This window comes from Haplochromis burtoni, unplaced genomic scaffold, assembly GCF_018398535.1.
Source record: "Haplochromis burtoni strain Fernald_Lab_line unplaced genomic scaffold, NCSU_Asbu1 Contig_337, whole genome shotgun sequence".
In the NCBI taxonomy this organism is placed as follows: Eukaryota; Metazoa; Chordata; class Actinopteri; order Cichliformes; family Cichlidae; genus Haplochromis; species Haplochromis burtoni.
In genome coordinates, this window is record NW_024582698.1 from 443,203 (window position 1) to 461,752 (window position 18,550).

Sequence of the window (18,550 nt, forward strand, 5' to 3'; positions counted from 1 at the left end):
ACCATACTGTAGACAATACTGATCTTCTAGTTGCACTCGCCCCTCGCTAGAACCTGATCATCTTTTTGCACACAAAGCCAGCTCCAAAGTGAAGTGGCTTTCCTAGTTTGGTTTATAGGTCCTGAACACCAGGGGATGAGTTCCAGCACTGACTGTGACTCAAATCCAGTTCCACAGCTGGACCTTGTGAATGCTCTTGCAGGTACATGTGGACCAGATTCAATGTTGAGGCATTCATATGATTACATTTCATTAATGTTGGGTCTGACTTAGAAACTGAGGAATTCTACACTCACCCTCATACTGCAGCAACTCGTCAATCACACAGTAAAGCATACCCCATTTTATCCTGCTGTGTGACTCTAATGGGGACCATAATATTGTGCAGGCGGAAACTATCCATGGAGCTAAATGAACTAAAAACAGCTTACTATGACAGGTAATTATTAATAATTGTAGGAGCACAGAACTGTGCACACTTTGCCTTTCTCTTGCTATTGACATTTTCTTTTGTAGTCCAGCACTTGGAGAGAGTTTTCTGGAATATTCTGACCCTGAAGGTCTCGCTGGCAGGAGTTGACATTTTATTGTATTAAACCGACATTTGATCAGAAGTTAAAACAGATAAAAACCTTTTCAGTCAGAGTTCATTTTTTTTCACAGCTCAGAACCTTAAACAGAAATTGAGAAAAAAACCAAAAATAAAATAAAAATTGAAAAAAGGCTGTAGAAAAGTACACAGGTACCAAAGGCAGGGAAAGAGCAATCTGAGAAGAAAAACAGTAAGGTGGTAAAGGAAGATAAAACAGTCAGATGACAATTTATCCTGCTGTTTGACTCTAAAGACTTTTGTACTTTTACACAAATATTTTGTGCATGAAAATATTTTTTGTACTCACCTGTACTTACTGCAACCTTTCACACTGACTGTATCATTTCACTGAATACAGAGTATTTTAGCATTTATTTTTTCAAACCAAGCTTGATTCTTGCTATTTCTCAGCTCCAAAATAACAGATCTGACCCAATCAGACCACTGTATGTGGTAACAAGTGTGCTTGTCGCTCAAAGTAGGCACAGGTACAATTATATGGTAATAGTAAAATAATACTAACCCCAGACACACAGCTAGACACTACTCTGGCCAGTCGGCTCTCTGAAATGATTTCTCTGCCTCCTCAGAAGTTGTTTCCAACTCTGCCAACAAGAGTTCAAACTTCCCCACTCACATCCTGAAATATGTGTGAATGCGGTGGTGATACAGCTTCAAATCCTGGATCAAACCATTAAATTCTCCCTCTTGCTGCCTTCTTGTGAGACTTGGATGAACCCAGAATCTTTCTTTCTTTGTTTTCTTCCTCAAAATTTAACACTTTCAGTGTGTAACATTTGGACATATTACATTCAAATATTACATATCTTCCTAGTTTTGTCATTTCTATTTCTAGTTCTTAGATTTGTGTTCATTTAGTCTCCTCCCTTTCATGCTGTGGTCATCTTGGTCTTGTCTGTGTTCTCCCCAGTCCGTCATGTCTCTCATCCTCTCTGTGTCCTCATTCTGTCTTGTTCTCTGCTTCTGTTTTTCCCCTGGTCCCAGTGTCAAGCCCTTGTCTCTTAGTCTGCGTCTCAGTGTCTTTCCTGTTTTATTTTGACAGTCTCTCGTCCTGTGTTCAGTGAGTTCAGTTTCCCTTCTCCCTGTCTCATTGTGTCTGATTACTACCAGCCGTGTTTCCTCCTGTTTCCTAGCCCCTCATTAGTCTTTGTGCATTTAAGTCCCCTGTCTTCCTCTACTTGTTGTTGTGTTGTCCATGTTGCTGTGTGTTCTCCTGGGCTCCTCGTGTCCATCACTTCCTCGAGTTTTCTTCCAGTTTCGTGTTTTCATTTTCCAGCGTTAGGTTTTGTTTTTGTGAATTTAGTATCTGAGTATTTTGATACAACACATAAAAGCTGCCTCTTTTAGTTATCCCTTTGTGTTTGAGTCCTGTGTTTAGGTCCTACTCCTGCCTGCCACACAGCCAGCATTGACAGATCTGACCATTCAGATCATTATTTGGCAACAAGTGTGCTTGTAGTTCCAAGTCTGTCGGATGAATTTTTCACAAAAGCGCAGCACATTGGTGTGCACATACTTTACAAGACAAGTTTATGATGTGAGCAGGAGGTCAGGCAATTGAGAACAGTGAGTAGTTGCATTTCTGGGGAAAGAGTTTGCAAGAGGACTTGGTGGATTTTACCATGAGCCAGCGTCTAGGGCAGGGGTAGGCAACTTCAGGCCTCGAGTGCCGGTGTCCTGCAGGTTTTAGATATCACCCTGGGTTAACTTAATCAAATGATTAGTTCATTACCAGGAGAACTTCAAGACATGTTGAGGAGGTCATTTAGCCATTTAAATCAGCTGTGTTGCATCAAGGACACATCTAAAACCTGCAGGACACCGGCACTTGAGGCCTGGAGTTGTCTACCCCTAGGAGATTGCACTGCGGGTAAGTTTAATCAGAGGCTTGGCAGGAGAACAAAAGCCACAATGGACTGTAGTTGACGGGCATGACCTGGGAGATGTGGAATGTGGGATGGATGTGCATGGATGCTTGAAGCTTGAGTTTAACCACTGAAAGGCTGATGACAATCTCGATCTCATATCATCCAATAAAACAGGGAGCGAGCTTGCAAGAGATTGCCTTAAGATGAATATCTTTAGTGGCTAATCAAACCTTTTGTCCTAGTTCATATCTGAGAGTGGGTGTTTGGAGGCAATCTGCATAGTGGCAGTGCTGATCGACTGTTCGGAGTACGGCCTCTGGGCCTAAATGCGCTATCTGCAGGTGGTGCTAGATGGAAAGAACAGATCTGCTTCTACAGACAGGCAGGTGGTAACCTAAGGATGCGTTGAAAGGTGAGAGACAGTAGCAGATAAGGTGAGTGAGTTGTTCTGTACTCTACTCATGGGAACTGTGAGGACCAGATGGCTGAGTTTTGTGTCATAACAAAACAGAGCCAATTCCAACTCTTGATTGAGCCTCTTGGTCAGGCCGTCGGTTCGCAGGTGAAACCTGGAACTGAGGCTGACGTTGGCTCCCACTGCAGTGAAGATCTTCCAGACCTGGGAGGTGAACTGAGGACCCCTGTCCAAAACGATCTTCAGCGGAATGCCATGGAGCCTGAAACATGATCAATAAACAGTTGGGTGGTTTTGGTAGCAGTGGGTAATTTCTGAAGAGCAACAAAATGAGCGAACTTTGAGAACCGGCCTATTATGGAGAGGAGATGGGTAGCCTGGTAATGAAGTCCACAGTAACTTGGGACCAGGGCCTGTGAGGTGTAGCTAGCGGTTTGAGTAAACCTGAGGGTTGCTGGGAGTTACTCTGACTGCGTGCAGAGATGGAACAGTTGGCTACATAATCCCTAACATCTCTTTCCAGAGATGTTAGATTGAAGATGAGAGAAGGAGGTGAGCAATCAGAGCATATAGGTGGACACAGGAGAACACAGGACCCAAACAGAAAAACACCAGACATCACTCAGATCATGACAATATTTAGTCAATGATTTTTATTCTGTCACTGATAAATTAACAAACCTCTGTGAAAAAGTAGCAGGAAATGCACATTAGGAATTTGAACAGGCCAATCACAATATTTAGTTACATTTCTAGGGAGGTGCATGCCAAGTTATGCCATAGGTTACAGTGCAGGGTTTCAGAGTGCTTGCAATTACAGCTAAACATGTGAGTCTATGAGGATTGACTCACTTTTGGTTATTTAGAAGATCTGCAGTTTATGACATGTTGAATTTACTTCATTTTTCAGCCCTTAAATGAACTAAAAACAGGAACCCAAGCTTACCATGACAGACCTTTATTGATAAAAGACTGCTGAGAAAACAGTGCTGTGCAGACTTTAGCCTTTTATTGCTATTGACATTTTTCTTCCATAGTCCAGCACGTGCAAAAGAGTTTTCTTGGATATGTGAATTGTTTTTATATGATGTTGAAGAGCCATATACAACATGAAAAGTATACTTTTTAATGTAACTGTATCTTATCTTTACAGTAACGTCATAAATGTATTTCCTGCCACTTCACTGACATGCAGAGGTTTCTCTTAACCTCTGAGCCTAGTGCTCTATATGTTAATTTATCTTAAAACTTGTTATACATGTGCAGAAAAGCAGTGAGGCGTCGCAGAATTCTGTCAAATGATTGTTTCAAATGAACACTTTCAGATGTTTAGTCATTTCAGTTATTTTTATCTGCAGCAGAAATCTGGAACACCTGCAGACAGAACAGAGAACAGTCATAGATTTTCTTCAAAATAAACGGCAGAACATCCGGCTGACTCCACCGCAGATGTGATTAAAGGGTCCAACATGAAGTGTAACAATGTTAGCCTGCAAGAGAGCTGGGGATGGAGATCATATAGGGAAACTGTGAAGTCCACTATTATTATATTGTAAATGACTCGCAGTGATAGAACGGTATCAGTTCATCTGCTGCAGCTTAATGACGCATGAAATCAAAAAATATCTGCTGCACCGAAGCAGCGCTCATTGTGTGTCTGTGAGTGTTTGAGTGTTTGTGTGTCTGTGTGTGTGTTTAGAATACGGTTACCATGACAACAAACAATCCATCCTGGTCACAAACTGTGGAGGAGGGTGGCTGGAGGGGGTCTGTGCGGGGAGTGTTTATATGCATGCCACTGCCTGTATCAATGTGTGAAATTAGTGCGTGATATTTTTATCTGTGTGTGTGACAACAGGATGTACAGACGGACGTCCAACATGGCTGGTCTGACCTATCCTCCCACAGCTTTGACAGCTCTGAAGGTAAAAATTACTGCTGCGTTCCCACTGGCAGCAGGTGACATTTTATTGTATTAAACCTGCGTTTGATTAGCAATTGAAAAAAAATAAAACCTTTTCAGTAAGAGTTCTGAGTTCAGAGCCTTAAAAGGAAATGAAGGGAGAGAAAAACAAAAAATGAAACAAAATAAAGAATGATAAAAAGACTGGAAGAGGTAAGAAAGTGTGTAAGAAGGTAGGAAACGCAGGGAAAAGCAATCCAGGATGATGAAAAGAGGAACGTGAGAATGACAAGGAGGGTAAAAAAGTAAGGTAGTTGAAATGGAAAGGAGGCAATGTGAAAAGAAAAGAGGAATGAATGAGTGAATGAGTCAGGGAGGACTTGGGAATGGGAAATAAGAAATAGACAAAAAGGGGAAGAAAGTGAGAGGAAAACAAGAGGAAGAACAGGAAGTAGGAAAGAAATACGAATTGCAAAAAGGAAAGGAGACGCTAGAGAGAGACTGAGAGGGGTAATGATAAAGGAGACAGAGAAGGAAGTGAGGACCTGGTTGGGAGGAAAGGAATGAAGTAAAGATATAGCAATGAAAGGAGATAAGAGAGGACATTTGGAAGAGAAGAAAAAGTGGGATTTGGGAAGAGTATGAGGGGAAGCACAAGAAAAAGGTAAAGCTGTAAAGGGAAGGCGGAAATAAAAGGAGCTAATAAAACATCCATCCATCCCGCCAGCTAGCCAACCAGCCTTTTTAAACCCTTGTCCAAGTCAGGATTGGGGGAGGGTGTTGGAGCCTATGTCCTAGCTGTCAAAGGACAAAAGGCGAGGTACAGCCTGGATAGCTTACCAGGGAAAAAAGAAAGTAAGATAAAGAAAAGAAGGGTGGAAAAACCAAAAACAGTGACTGAAAGCAGGAAACAGAAGTGCTTTGGATAGTAAGAGGTTATTAGGAAGGAAGGCATGAAAATGAAATATAGACAAAAAAACGAAGCAGAGAAGGAAAAGAGGAGATAAACAATAAATGAAGGAAGTGGAGAAAGGCAAGACACTGTGGTGAAGGACAATGTAGATTTAGTACATTAATGATATGTTTCCTCCTCTGCACTTCCTGTTGTCTACAAACTTAGAAAAAAATTGAATTATTCTAGTCCACGCTTCTTGCATGATGCAAAGCATGACCCAATGAGAGGCTTTAAATGTAATTGTGTAAGTAAATGTGAAAATGAATCTGAGTTTTAGATCCTTCCTGTTTGAGCAAACATTATCAGGGCAGTGCCCTCTACTGGCAGAAATCTTCATTTCACTAAGGTCTCACCAGCTTTATGTCACACCCCCCTGCTGTAATCATACCTTACATGTGAGATGGTATTTGTTGATGCATTTCTCAGGAGGTGGATCAGTGGTCCTTTGATGTCTTTGCCTTCCACGAGGCCACAGGAGAGCACGCCCTCAAGTTCCTAGTCTACGACCTTCTGACCCGCTATGACCTCATCAACAGGTTCAGGGTACTCGCAGTTTAATTTTGTTCAAATCTGGTGGTGGGCGAACTTAATACAGGGGAAAGTACATTTAGTCTTTGTGCTAACTTACAGTTTTGTGTTCAGATTCCTGTGCAGGCTCTGGTGCAGTTTGTTGAAGCGCTTGAGAACGGTTACAGCAAACACAGGAACCCCTACCACAACCTTATTCATGCCGCTGATGTCACTCAGACTGCCCACTTCCTGATGCTACACACTGGACTGATGGTAACACACACACACGTGCACATCTTTTTGTGGGGAACCTCTGGCATCCCTTTACACTGCTGTTAACCTAAACCAGATTCTTAAAAGCTGAATCCTCAAACAGTCTTTCCTAGGACCACGCATGTCCTCATTTTCCAAAACGTTGCTGATGTCCAAACCTTAAATTAGCCCACACAAAGACAGAAGTAGATTTTCAAAAACACCTATGTGGATATCATTTTGTCACAATCTTGTTGTGCAACTGTGCTTGCCTGCACATGGCTTGCAAAGACAGTTGTCTATAGAAGCTAACTAATGATGTGTGTGTGTGTGTGTGTGCAGCACTGGCTGAGCGAGTTGGAAATTCTTGCAATGGTTTTTGCCGCAGCAATTCACGACTTTGAACACACAGGAACCACCAACAACTTCCACATCCACACCAGGTAATGTAGATGGTAACACTTCATGTAGGTTATCAGGGGATCTGATTTGACAGGGACAGTTTTTCTCAAGATAATTAACTTAAGATAATTGATATTTGACATTTAACACTAAACACAATATAAAGTTAACAATATAAAGTTTGTCATGTAGTACATAACATATGAATTAGGCCTGTGTTTAAAGACTCATGAAAAACATCTATCTTACATAATAAAACAATGGGAATCTGCCAGTTCATTGGGTGAGTTGTGAATTCATCCAACAGAGTTCCAGATGCTTGATTCAAAAGCATGGTGACAGGTTTAAGGAAGCGCTAGGAATAACACAGTGGGATTCATCTGGAGTCCCCCCACCCTTCTTTTTTTTTTTTTTTTTCAAAAATTTCAGCAAGTGTGGTTTAAAATATTAAAAGAATAGATGTGAATCTTAAGTAGGGGAACAACAGGAAACCTGCTGATGTTGCGGCTTCTGTATACAAACTGCAGAAGATATCTGATTGGATGTTGTGTCTGTCTGTCAGGTCAGAAGTGGCCATTCTGTACAATGACAGGTCAGTGCTGGAGAACTATCATGTCAGCGCTGCCTACAGGCTGATGGCCGAAGAAGACATGAATATCCTGGTCAACCTGAACAAAGATGACTGGAGGTTTGCCCTTACTGCCAATTCTTGATGTTTGTGCTTCCATCTCAATGCACCTAAATGCTCTTACCCTGAGCTTTGACATCACAACTACATACAAAACTCCACCTTGTGTCCTTTGTGTTGATGTACAGAACTCATTCTCTAAGAGACAAAGAAAGGGCTATTTTAAAATACTTACTGTTCTGATGACATTTACAGAATTCCCAGCAGATTCTGTAAAAATTAGGTGACTGAAAATATTTTAAATATGTTTCCTTGGTTAAAGTGTTTTCTATGCAGCTAGTATTGTTTTTCAGAAACAGAGTTTTCATCACATGATGACACAGATCCTCGTGTGTTAGTGTGAAGTCTGGTTAGTGCCCCAACCTGGCATGATATATGTGAACACACACACACACACGCACACACACGCACACACTGTGTGTACTCATATCCTTGTGGGGACATCTCATTGACATAATGCTTTCCCTAGCCGTTTACCCAACCCTAACCAAAAATCAATGCCTAATCCTAAACTTTAATTATTTACTTGACTTGTTTTTTGAACCCAAAAGAAGTTGAGTTCCCACAGCGTCTCGACAATGTCAAGTTGACAAACTTTCAGAGGTGTGGGCTCTTTGATGAGAACTGATGGGTGATTACTGGATGTGTTTGTTTATTTATTTATTTTTCATAGGGAGCTGAGGTCTCTGGTGATAGAGATGGTGATGTCAACAGACATGTCCTGTCATTTCCAGCAGATCAAGACCATGAGGAATGCCCTAACACAGACACACAGGTCAGAACTCTAGCCATTATTAGTGACCTTTGACCTTTGTAACTGGCTATCATTAGATCAGTGATAGCCAATGATACATTATGTTTTGTTAACAAAACATAATGTATCCATGCCTTTGTGTACTTTTCATATTTTCCACAACTTTATTTAATAAATAAATATATTATTTTGCATAAATGTATGCATGTGACCAAACTTTTCCAGTTCAGATGGAAAAGTAAAAAGAAACAGATTCATTCTATCAGTTTATTTCCACCACATGAAAATAACATGTCATGTCCTGCTGTGGCCACAAATGTTGTGTAACTGGCAAACTGGAAAAAGTCAATTTATTGTACTATTAAACAGGATATTTGCAGATCCTTAATTTCTACCACATGCAAAATTGAGTTCTTGATTGCCAATAAAATTGATTCAGGAGAGGGTCCTGCTAGCAGATAAGATATTATAGATAATGTTTTTGGTTAGTTTGTACAACATATTGGTGACTCCAGATAATGTTGGCTCATATCACTTTAGAATGTCTGCAGTCTGTCATTGGAAGAAACGATGAACCTGAAAGCCTTTAGTTATAAAATCGTGCCGTGAAAAATATCTCTTATTTGTTGGCTTAGGTTTGGTGGAGGAAAGCGCACGATAACGGTCGGCTTACAGCTGTGAAAGCTAACACTGCAACAGATGTAGCAGCTAATTATGTTTAAGATGGTGCTGTGTCGATGGCATGAAATTAGTTCCTGTGTTAGCAAACAGGTGCCACCATCATGTCACCCATTTGTTAGTGAGGTCCTGTCTTAAAACCTCCAGCTGAGCATAGTAACCAAGACATACACATGGTGTAGTAGCTATTACCAGTCAATCACTGGGAAGTCACACTGGGAAGTAAGGCATACTCTCCTTCATCCCCCTTTCCCCTCTGATGAAGTTGATAATTTACAAAATGAACATCATGTTGTATTCAATATGTTGCTAAACTATCAAGCTGAGACTGTAGACTGATAAAGTGAATAGGAGAACTCATCTTTTTCTCAGATTTCCTTTTGTGACCAGATTTATGCCCTGAGCTGGAGATTAGAAAGATTAAGTAAGGCTTGTTGCACATTGCTTTGAAGCTGACAGCTGGTCGCCTGCAGATGCTCCGGCTGATGTATGTCAGTCAACAATATTTTTCACTCTCACTGGTAGTCACTTTAGTGGCTCACTATAGAGGTGTAGAAAAGGTTTTTCTCCAGTAGGCCCACTTCTTGTACACTGATGGTTGTTTCGGCTGTTGTCTCTTGAAGTTGTCGTTCGCTTTCTATTGTCTCAGGTCACCACATTGTTTTATATCGAGCCTCTGGCTAATTTAACCCTGAACTTTGTAAGACTTCTTAGAACCTTTTAGGTAAATAAAATTCTCTAAGTGAAAACATGTCTTTCTGTCTTTCTTAAGTAAATAGAGTTCTTCAATTTCATCTTAAAAATCTAATATTTACCATTTCTAAACCCGCTGATACTCTGAACTACAAATACTTTTCATTCTTCACACAAAAATGACTTTTCCCACTCAAACATGTAAAATTAGATTCCTCTGCAGTTTCATAAAAGATTTTCCGGCAGACTGTGCAAGGCTAGTCTATCTGACAGAGACGACCAGATCATCTGTGGGAGTGTGGTGAAAAGGCCCAACATAAGCTCCTGCAGGCTGCTGGACCAGATTGCCCTGTGCGTTCCTGTAGGAGCTATCACAGGAATAGTACCAGAGTCCAGTATCTCCTCTATGTTTGTCAGTCCTGCTGGACCTGCGGAGGTGTGTCCATGTGTATCTGTGTGTCTCTGTGTGTAAGCGTGTCTGAGTGTGTATGGAGGGGGTGCTGGCAGCTGTCGTGATTCTCAGCTCACGCTTGGATGGATTTTGGGGGAAGACGCTGTCATCAGCCTGTCAACACGCTGGTTCTGCTTTTGTTGCTGCAGCAGCGGGCAGAACTGTACAGTCTGCACAATATGATCAAAATACAAAAAGGCACAGCACTGTTCACATAACATATGGGAAGCTGTAGCAGAGCAGTTTCTTTCCTTCACAAGTCATTCTCAAAAGACATTTTTGCTGATCTTCTACAGGTCCAAAAATGTAGATGCTCAGTTTTTTAGTCAAGGTAATATAGTTTCTTTTTGATTGATGGATATTAATGAAATGATTTTGTTTCCTTTTCCTTTCCAGTATAGACAAAGTGAAGGTTTTGTCTCTGATGCTTCATGCTGCAGACATCAGCCATCCAGCCAAAGCATGGCCACTGCACTACCGCTGGACCCACAGTCTGATGGAGGAATTTTTTAGACAGGTACAAACATCTGACAGTGAGGGTTCTCATTTGTGAGGATGCTCGTGGACTTTAAAATCAACTAGAAGGTTCTTTAAAACAGGATTTCTCCATATAATAACACAGAATTCTGATACCCTTCTCTTTGTAATGCCTACTGCAAAATTAATTTGGTGCCATGTTAAAAATAAATCAACCAGTAAAGAAAAATTAGCTAATTGTTGCTGCATTAACAAATAAAGGCAACGTTAGCCTAATTAGCCATTTAGAATTAATAAAATCTTTTTCAGTTGTCATAGCCGACATAATTGACATTATTACTAGAAACTGTATGAGCTCTGTAACAGTTACAGGTGATGACCTGGGTGCTGCAGAGCTGTTTGTTTTGTTATACAACACTTAACTTTTTTGAGTCCACCCAACGAATTCCAGTCAACTTGTATCAGTAAGAATACATTTTTGTGTTATCACTGAAGCACTCTGAAACACTGAAAGACTCTATTGCCCATGTTGTAATGATGAAGATATTTTAGCTTATTTCCATGAGGAGGATGTCTCCATTGTGTTTTATTGCTTAAGGCTTAAGCAGAAACTGAATGCAAATCCCATAAAGTTAACTTGAGTACTTGAAGACACAGTGTTATATTGTCCCACTTTCTACATTGTTTCCAGGGAGATAAAGAGGTTGAACTTGGGCTCCCGTTTTCTCCTCTCTGTGACCGTAAAGCTACGATGATTGCCCAGTCTCAGATAGGTAAGAGTCACAATGAGAAAGGACTTCATAAACTTGTGCTGGATTTGCAAACAGCTGTTGAAACTTTATTCTCATGTTTACTATCTGGTAGTGATTTATTATAAGAAAAAGAACCAGTATTAAGTTATTATTAGTAATGATGCTGTTACGTCTCCTCGAGGGCAGGAGAGGATGACACAACGACTCTGGAAACCTGGTACAGGTGTTATAAAAAAAAGTTTAATCGCAGCGCTCTCACAAAATAAGTAACCCAAATTCAAACAACAAATGTGGGGGAGAAAGGGACCGTTAGGTTGTGCCAAAAAACCCCACCAAAAATACAAAACCAAAACTTAGCTGAGCTATTATCCTAGAAAAACAAAAACAGGGGGGAAAGACCCTAAACCTCAACTCAAAACAAGCTCAAAATTACATGGGTGGCATCAACCTACTTACCTAGTGTTTCTAACAAAAAGACATCAGCCTGCAGTCTGCGTACCTAAGGGAGTGGCAAACAAAAGGAGAGGGAAAGAAAACGTGCAGCCTGCAGACACGTAACAGATGCGCTTGTTATATATTTTGCTCTCTCTTCTTCTATTATCCTAACATTTCTCTTGGGATTCAGGTTTCATAGACTTCATTGTGGAGCCAACCTTCAGTGTACTGATTGACACGACAGAGAAAGTGATTGGTCCTCTAATAGAAGAGGACAGGAAGGCCAGAGAGACTGGAAACAGGAGATCCAGGTACTGCTGCTATTACTGCTGTAAGTTCAGTGACTTATTCAACATGTGTATTAGACACAAGGTTTTTAACATGAACGATTCCTCAGTGAATAACCACAACAAAAGAGAAGCAACAGACTTGATAACAGCTGAAACTCTTAATCCACATCAGAACAAGTCTTTGGAAGTCCAGACTTCAGCCCGATTGAAATCTGTGGTGGCACTGTGCATAAACAGATGCCCACAAACCTCAGTCAACTAAAGCAATGTTATAAAGTATAGTGGACTCAAATACATTAACAGCAATGTGAGAAACTGATAAAGTCATACAGATAATTATTACTGTAAGTTACTGCTGCAGAAGCTGGTTGTACAAACTTGTAATTGTTTTTACAACACTGCATAAAGTCATTTTTATTCATACTTGATGATTTTGGATGAAAAATCATTGAAAATAGGCTGGTCTTAGACCAGAAACTGTGAAACCCAGTCTAATCACTCAATTGTACAACTACTTATTCTTTTCTTAAAAAAAAAAAAAAGATTTATTTGGGTTTCTTTTGTTTTGCCATTTTTGTCTTTATTATACAATCTTTATTAGTACAGAGAACTGACAGGAAACTAGGGAGAGAGTTGCATGCAGGACATGGATGCACACCTGTACATAGCACGATGTACAGATACATGACACAAATAGTAATTGGTTTTCTTCAAGACTACATAGTGGGCAAAGAGGGTAAAATATAACTTGTTGGTACAACAACCAGTAACAGTCCCAACCTTAAATCAGCTAAATGTCCACAGGAAATGCCTCGACTACAGCATATGTTGATCGGTGTGTGAGGGCAGGTCATCACTGCACAAAATCAAGTAACATTGTTTTTCTCATAGAAATGTAAAGTTTTTGGCCATGTAGGAAAAAAGTATTGCTCATTCACCAGGTTTTATTCAATCAATGCAATATGGAATTTTCCTTAATACATTAATACATCCAAGGTGGAAAAGGCAGTCCCTCTCATCGCTTTACACCTCTCTCTCTGTTTCAGTCTAACAGGAAGTGGTTCAGTTACCGTGGAGTCAGTGCAGAGACACAGTAGTGTTCGCCATGGGAACAGTGATGATGGACAGATGGACTTTTCCCTGACAGCCATTGATCTGCTGGCACTGAAGCTGCACCTCTCTGGTGTCATTACCAGCAACAAGGACAGATGGAAAGAACTATCTGTGCACGGTACACATACAGTCACAAACAAATATTCAAGAAACTCAGAATCATTCGAGGTAAAGTTTCTACAACCAAATTTAGAAAAAAATTGTTTTATTTGGAGTGTTATTATTTTGCTTTGCGCTTTTGGACTATTATAAGACAAAGCATCCAACAATCTATAAGTGATTTCTCAAAAAACGAGATGTTTTTCAGTGTAACAAATGTCAATTGTTCAATTCTCCCAATTCTTTTGATCTTTGGGCTGAAGGAAAGACAATACTCGGTGTATAAATGCTCAATCAACAATCTTTTATTCCATACAATACGTATACCTCAGCAGTATAATGCATCATAAAACAATATCATTCATTCACAATAAATCAGCAGTCTAATGTAATACAAATCAGTTTAATAACTGTAATAGTTATCACCTTCTTCTAAGTCAGGAGAATAATGCAAACTAAAACTACATAATGATTTCACAATCTTTAATTAGGGGTCTAACGTGGCAGATAATATAATAATCTCACACTCTTTGGAGAAAATGTTTGTCTGCAATTTTATAAAACATGCTCTTGAGAAAATTGTACCCTTATTTTAATATAAGCTACCATCTTTGTGCTTTTAGCCTTGTTGTGCTTGTTTCACACACTCAGCTGTGGACTGCTGTAATTTGTAAGACAAAAAAATTTAATAACGGTGCTGCCGATAAATATCCCAACAAAATCGATATTTTTCCACTGCGAAGTCATTTTTTCCTTGTTGACATGATCACAATACAGTGAGAGGTTCAATTGTTGAACTGAGATTTGTCCACCTTTTTCTAAAGTTTTGTGCAAGTGCCACCTGTTTACCTTTGGGTAGTCAACATTTGAGTTAGGTGTGATTTTTGGCTTAGTACCACATATCATATCTAATATACTGGGAATGTAATATAGTGGGAAAGTGTCTCATCTTCTGAGATAGATTCTGATATTGGAAACATTTGCCAGTCAGGTTGTTGTGGTGATGTATCTACACACAAGCTTTGCCATTAATGTAAATATCCACCAAATATCAGATGCAAAAAACACTGAACTGAGTGTAAACTTCTCCAACACTAGTCCTAGAAACAGCTAAGAGTCTCAAACCATCAAGGGCCCAGGCTTGAAGAAGATCCCCAGATTTGATGGAAAAAAAAATTTTCCCAGTTGAAAATTTATGTATTTTCCTGTGTTTGCCTATTGTGAACAGAGCTAGCCAGCAAGGCGCAAGAAGAAAAAGAAAGTGTGGACCTCCAATCACATGCCTCAACCAGCCATCGTACTCCTGATGGACCCACTGCCGATCAGCCACAGAACTCTGACTGCTCACCTCCTGGTGAATCTCATGACAAGTCACCAGACCAAATGTTGAATGGTATGAACTTGACAACAAACGTAACAACTTCCTGACATTTAACCCTCAAACTCACCTTTAGCTGTGGTAACCTTTACAGGGGAGGCCCCAGAGGAGGAGAAAGAAGATGATGAAGTGCCTGAAAACGCCTGACTGCCCTCTGCCAAACGTACCACTAGTATTTGACTGTGGCAGACGACCCTGGCAACAGGGTGTTGCCGTGCAGAGTTCACACTCTCTGTTTAAACACAGCAGCTGACTAAGTGGTCCTTCAGTGACTGAAAAGGGCCACTAGACCTTTGTTTTTTTGGGGATTTTTTTTACAACTGACCATGAAAATATCACATTCAGAGTGAAAAGATTCATTAGATAACAGCTTCTTAGCAGCTTCATGGCCCATTAACAGTGGTGAAAATGTGTTGTGATTTTATTAGAGATTCAGAGGAATGCTGTCTGTGAAATAGATGTCATCATTTAAAAACAGAGGCAGGTAGGTCAAAACCAAAGAGTGTGGAGCGGCTTAAAAACCCTATTCAGGGAGATGGGAGACTGAATGTCTGTTAGGAATAATAATTAACTGAGCTGTTAAGAAGCAGTTGTCGAGGTTTTGTTAATGCAGCTGAGCACAACAACAGGTGTGATGTTTTAAACTTATAATATGAGCGTGAAAAGTGATTGCTGCTCTGTTCTTTGTTCCTACTCCTTTTTATCTCACACTTCTACCCATGATGTCAAACAAAAACATGTTGGATGATGTTGCAGCAGTTGTTTATCGTACCGCCTAAGTAGCAAGCTAAATGGGGCCAATTGCATATTGGCATAATTGACTATGCTGAGACTATTAATACCATACAGAATTATTTCTTCTGGCATGCACGACTTAGGCTATTTTTTGGGGCTAAACCATACCTGGCCATTACTAACGCTTTTGGGGCAAAAATGTTAGCAGTTATTCAGCAAACTGGAACCTCTAACTTTTGGTCTTGCACTAGCATCGGCCGAGAAACTTTCCAAAATGTGTGCCAGGTGGTTGATGCCCAGTACCCTTCTGCAAGTTGTGCTTAGTGCTAATTAGCAAATGTTAGAGAGCGAAACTAAGATAAACCATAAATGCCATAAACCTTAAGCATTACACAAACAAAACTTATGTATATTACCACTATCACTGACAGCATATTAGCATTCTGATAGCATAGCTGATGGCTATTAGAGAAGCTGTAGACTACCAGGTGTGTAAAATATCCCAGCACTTTGTACAGAAGACATTACAAATGTTACATTGTAGAAAGTGATGTACAAGTTATGAAATTTTTCAGTTTATTTGCAAAGGAAAAATCCATGGACCTACTTGCATTGGTCAATTTACAGTGCTAACAAGTTAGCAATATATACCAAATGGAGGTCTCCTGTATGCAGTCTTTTAACGTAACATAAAAGGAGGCAACTACAGACCTGGATATAGTGAATATTTGCAGTCCTGGTTACACTGTAATATTTGTCCTAAATACTAACATGCGACAGAGACAGGAAGTGTTGTCAGTCACGATGCTTTTTAAATGCACAGTACAAAAATGTAATCTCAAATGTCAGTTATTTATGTTTTGTCAAGCTCAGTTTGGTTATAGAAATCATACCACAAGCTTAATTAGCTTAGTGTTAAATGTAGCTAAGCAAAAAACCATATAGCCCTTGTGTAGAAGGACAGAGTGTGGATGTTATTCACAGCTTGTTTACACCATTAGTGGTGTATTTGATTCAAGAGCATTTTATTGAAACCGAATCACTCAATTCATTTTCTTATCAAATCTCAATTACAACGTGATGAATATTATGATATAATATTCATTAACCCCGCCCTGACTTTTTCTGCTGCTGTCTAACATGCCTCCTCAAAGTAATACAAATTAAATTAAACTTTGTATTATATGCATAACTAATGTTTGCGTGCACAATGTAGTGAACATTACCTGCAGGTGACCTAGTTGCTGCTCTGCTGCAGTTCACAGATCTCACAGATCACAGAATATGGTTTGACAGCTGTCATGAGCTGCTGCTCAACACTCGAATAATCTAAAATATCACATGTTCTTGCTTTCACATTTGACAGTATACATTTCAACAAATTCTAGTTTAACATTAAACAATATTCTATTAATACACTACATGGAAACAGCATGTAATTTATTATTTCTTTTCCACTTTTGACATGAGGCTGATATTGAATTTGCTTATTTAATTAGTATCTTTTAAAATGTTTACTGGTTAGGTAGAAGGTGAAGGGGGGAGCTGTACATAAGAAAGCTAATAGAAAGGATTAGCTCCAAGGCAAGAGGCTTGGTAGCTAAAGATTAACAAAGATTTAATGAGGGATTTGCTGGCTGCTGAGCCTAACCAAGTACTTTGCAATCTCCAAAAAAGACATCAGAGCTCATCTGTAGGATCAAATCAGAGTCAGTTCTGTGTTACAACTGATTGTAATAAACGGTTGATCCCAAATCTGTATCTGAGCCCTGACTGAAGAGTCTGTTTCACTTGAAAAATGTTACATACGGGAGCTAAAAAGCTATGACTGCCATTCAGCTGGCTTTACCTTTTCCATGGCTAATAGCAGTAAAAATCAAAACAAAACACAGTGGCAGTTTGAACACACAGAGAGCAGAGCAGCAGCAGTGAATCGGTGTGAATTTCTTTACACGTTTACATGTGACCTTTTTTTTAAAAAACAAAACATGGGCCATCTTATCGTATTCTGGGCCAATATACCCATAGGATAGCATTACACTGTACTCTCCATCGTTGTAGAGATTGTGGAGATGAGCACTCTGATGGAAAATGATAATGAACACTGAGTCCACGGAAGTGTGATCATGAGTAAATAAATAAGATTTACCTTTAAATCGACAGGAGCCCAGAGTTCAGGCAGCTCTTGTTGTTCCTGTGCTGGGCCCCTGTTGCTCCACCTGGCTGTGAATAAAGAAAAGTGCCATAGAATCAACATGGTGACAAGAGAAACACCAGTTTCTATAGCAATGGACAACGAGTCAAAGGCCGGAGCCAAAATGGCCGAAAGTCAAAGCTCTTTAGATTCTGTGAGCACTGTGTTTGTTAATGCAATGTGTGCTATAGTTATTGTGTGCTCTTTGACTCTGTGTGTGGATGAGATTTTGAGTGTGAGTTTGTGTGAGAGAAAGTGTGAGAGTGTGCACTGTATACTGTACAGCTGTTTTCTGTATTATTGTATTAAACATTCACAAATCTGGCTCTGTCTTTGATTTTATTCAGTTTTGTTGTTTACATTTGGTGGTCAACAGACCTGTATCTGAACTTCTGGTATCTGCTTTCACTATATGGACATTCTACAGGAATGCCATTTCTGTCCAGTGCATGCATATTAAGTGACTTCAAAGACAAAAACAAAACATAATACTAAAGTAAAAAAAGATTTTAAACTAAAGATCCACTAAATCAACCTATTATACTTTCCCTTATTTACTAATGTGCTGTGAAATTTTTCACCAGTCTCATTTCTTAGTCTTTTGTCAAACTTAAATGTTAAAACCAAATTTTAACATTAGACAAAGATAACCTGAGTAAATAGAAATTTAAAAAGTAAAAAAAAAAAAAAAATCATCTGGTGTAAAACTACCATTTCACCATCATACCAAGAGTCTAACATGATGTGGTAGTGTGATGGTCTGTGGTTGGTTTGCTGCTCCAGGACCTGGACAACTAGCTAAAAGAAAAACCTTATGGAGACCATCCAGCCACCAGTTTGTGTCCTGAATTTCAGGTACAGTTAGATGTTATTGCAGGACAATAATGTGAAACAC

General features: G+C 39.7%; 1 protein-coding gene across 1 annotated transcript in view; it reads left to right on the plus strand.

The window, feature by feature from the left end:
• The window catches only part of pde1a (phosphodiesterase 1A, calmodulin-dependent), a 40,151-nt gene extending 22,171 nt beyond the window's left edge, over positions 1-17,980 (plus strand). The window contains exons 5-16 of the mRNA XM_005942351.3: positions 4,755-4,821; positions 6,181-6,297; positions 6,397-6,537; positions 6,859-6,959; positions 7,481-7,606; positions 8,280-8,381; positions 10,579-10,699; positions 11,351-11,432; positions 12,037-12,157; positions 13,183-13,367; positions 14,577-14,741; positions 14,821-17,980. Of these exons, the coding sequence (XP_005942413.1) occupies positions 4,755-4,821; positions 6,181-6,297; positions 6,397-6,537; positions 6,859-6,959; positions 7,481-7,606; positions 8,280-8,381; positions 10,579-10,699; positions 11,351-11,432; positions 12,037-12,157; positions 13,183-13,367; positions 14,577-14,741; positions 14,821-14,873 (1,381 nt within the window). The 3' untranslated portion in view covers positions 14,874-17,980. The remainder of the gene's footprint in view (positions 1-4,754; positions 4,822-6,180; positions 6,298-6,396; positions 6,538-6,858; positions 6,960-7,480; positions 7,607-8,279; positions 8,382-10,578; positions 10,700-11,350; positions 11,433-12,036; positions 12,158-13,182; positions 13,368-14,576; positions 14,742-14,820) is intronic.
• Positions 17,981-18,550: the final 570 nt, after the last annotated feature.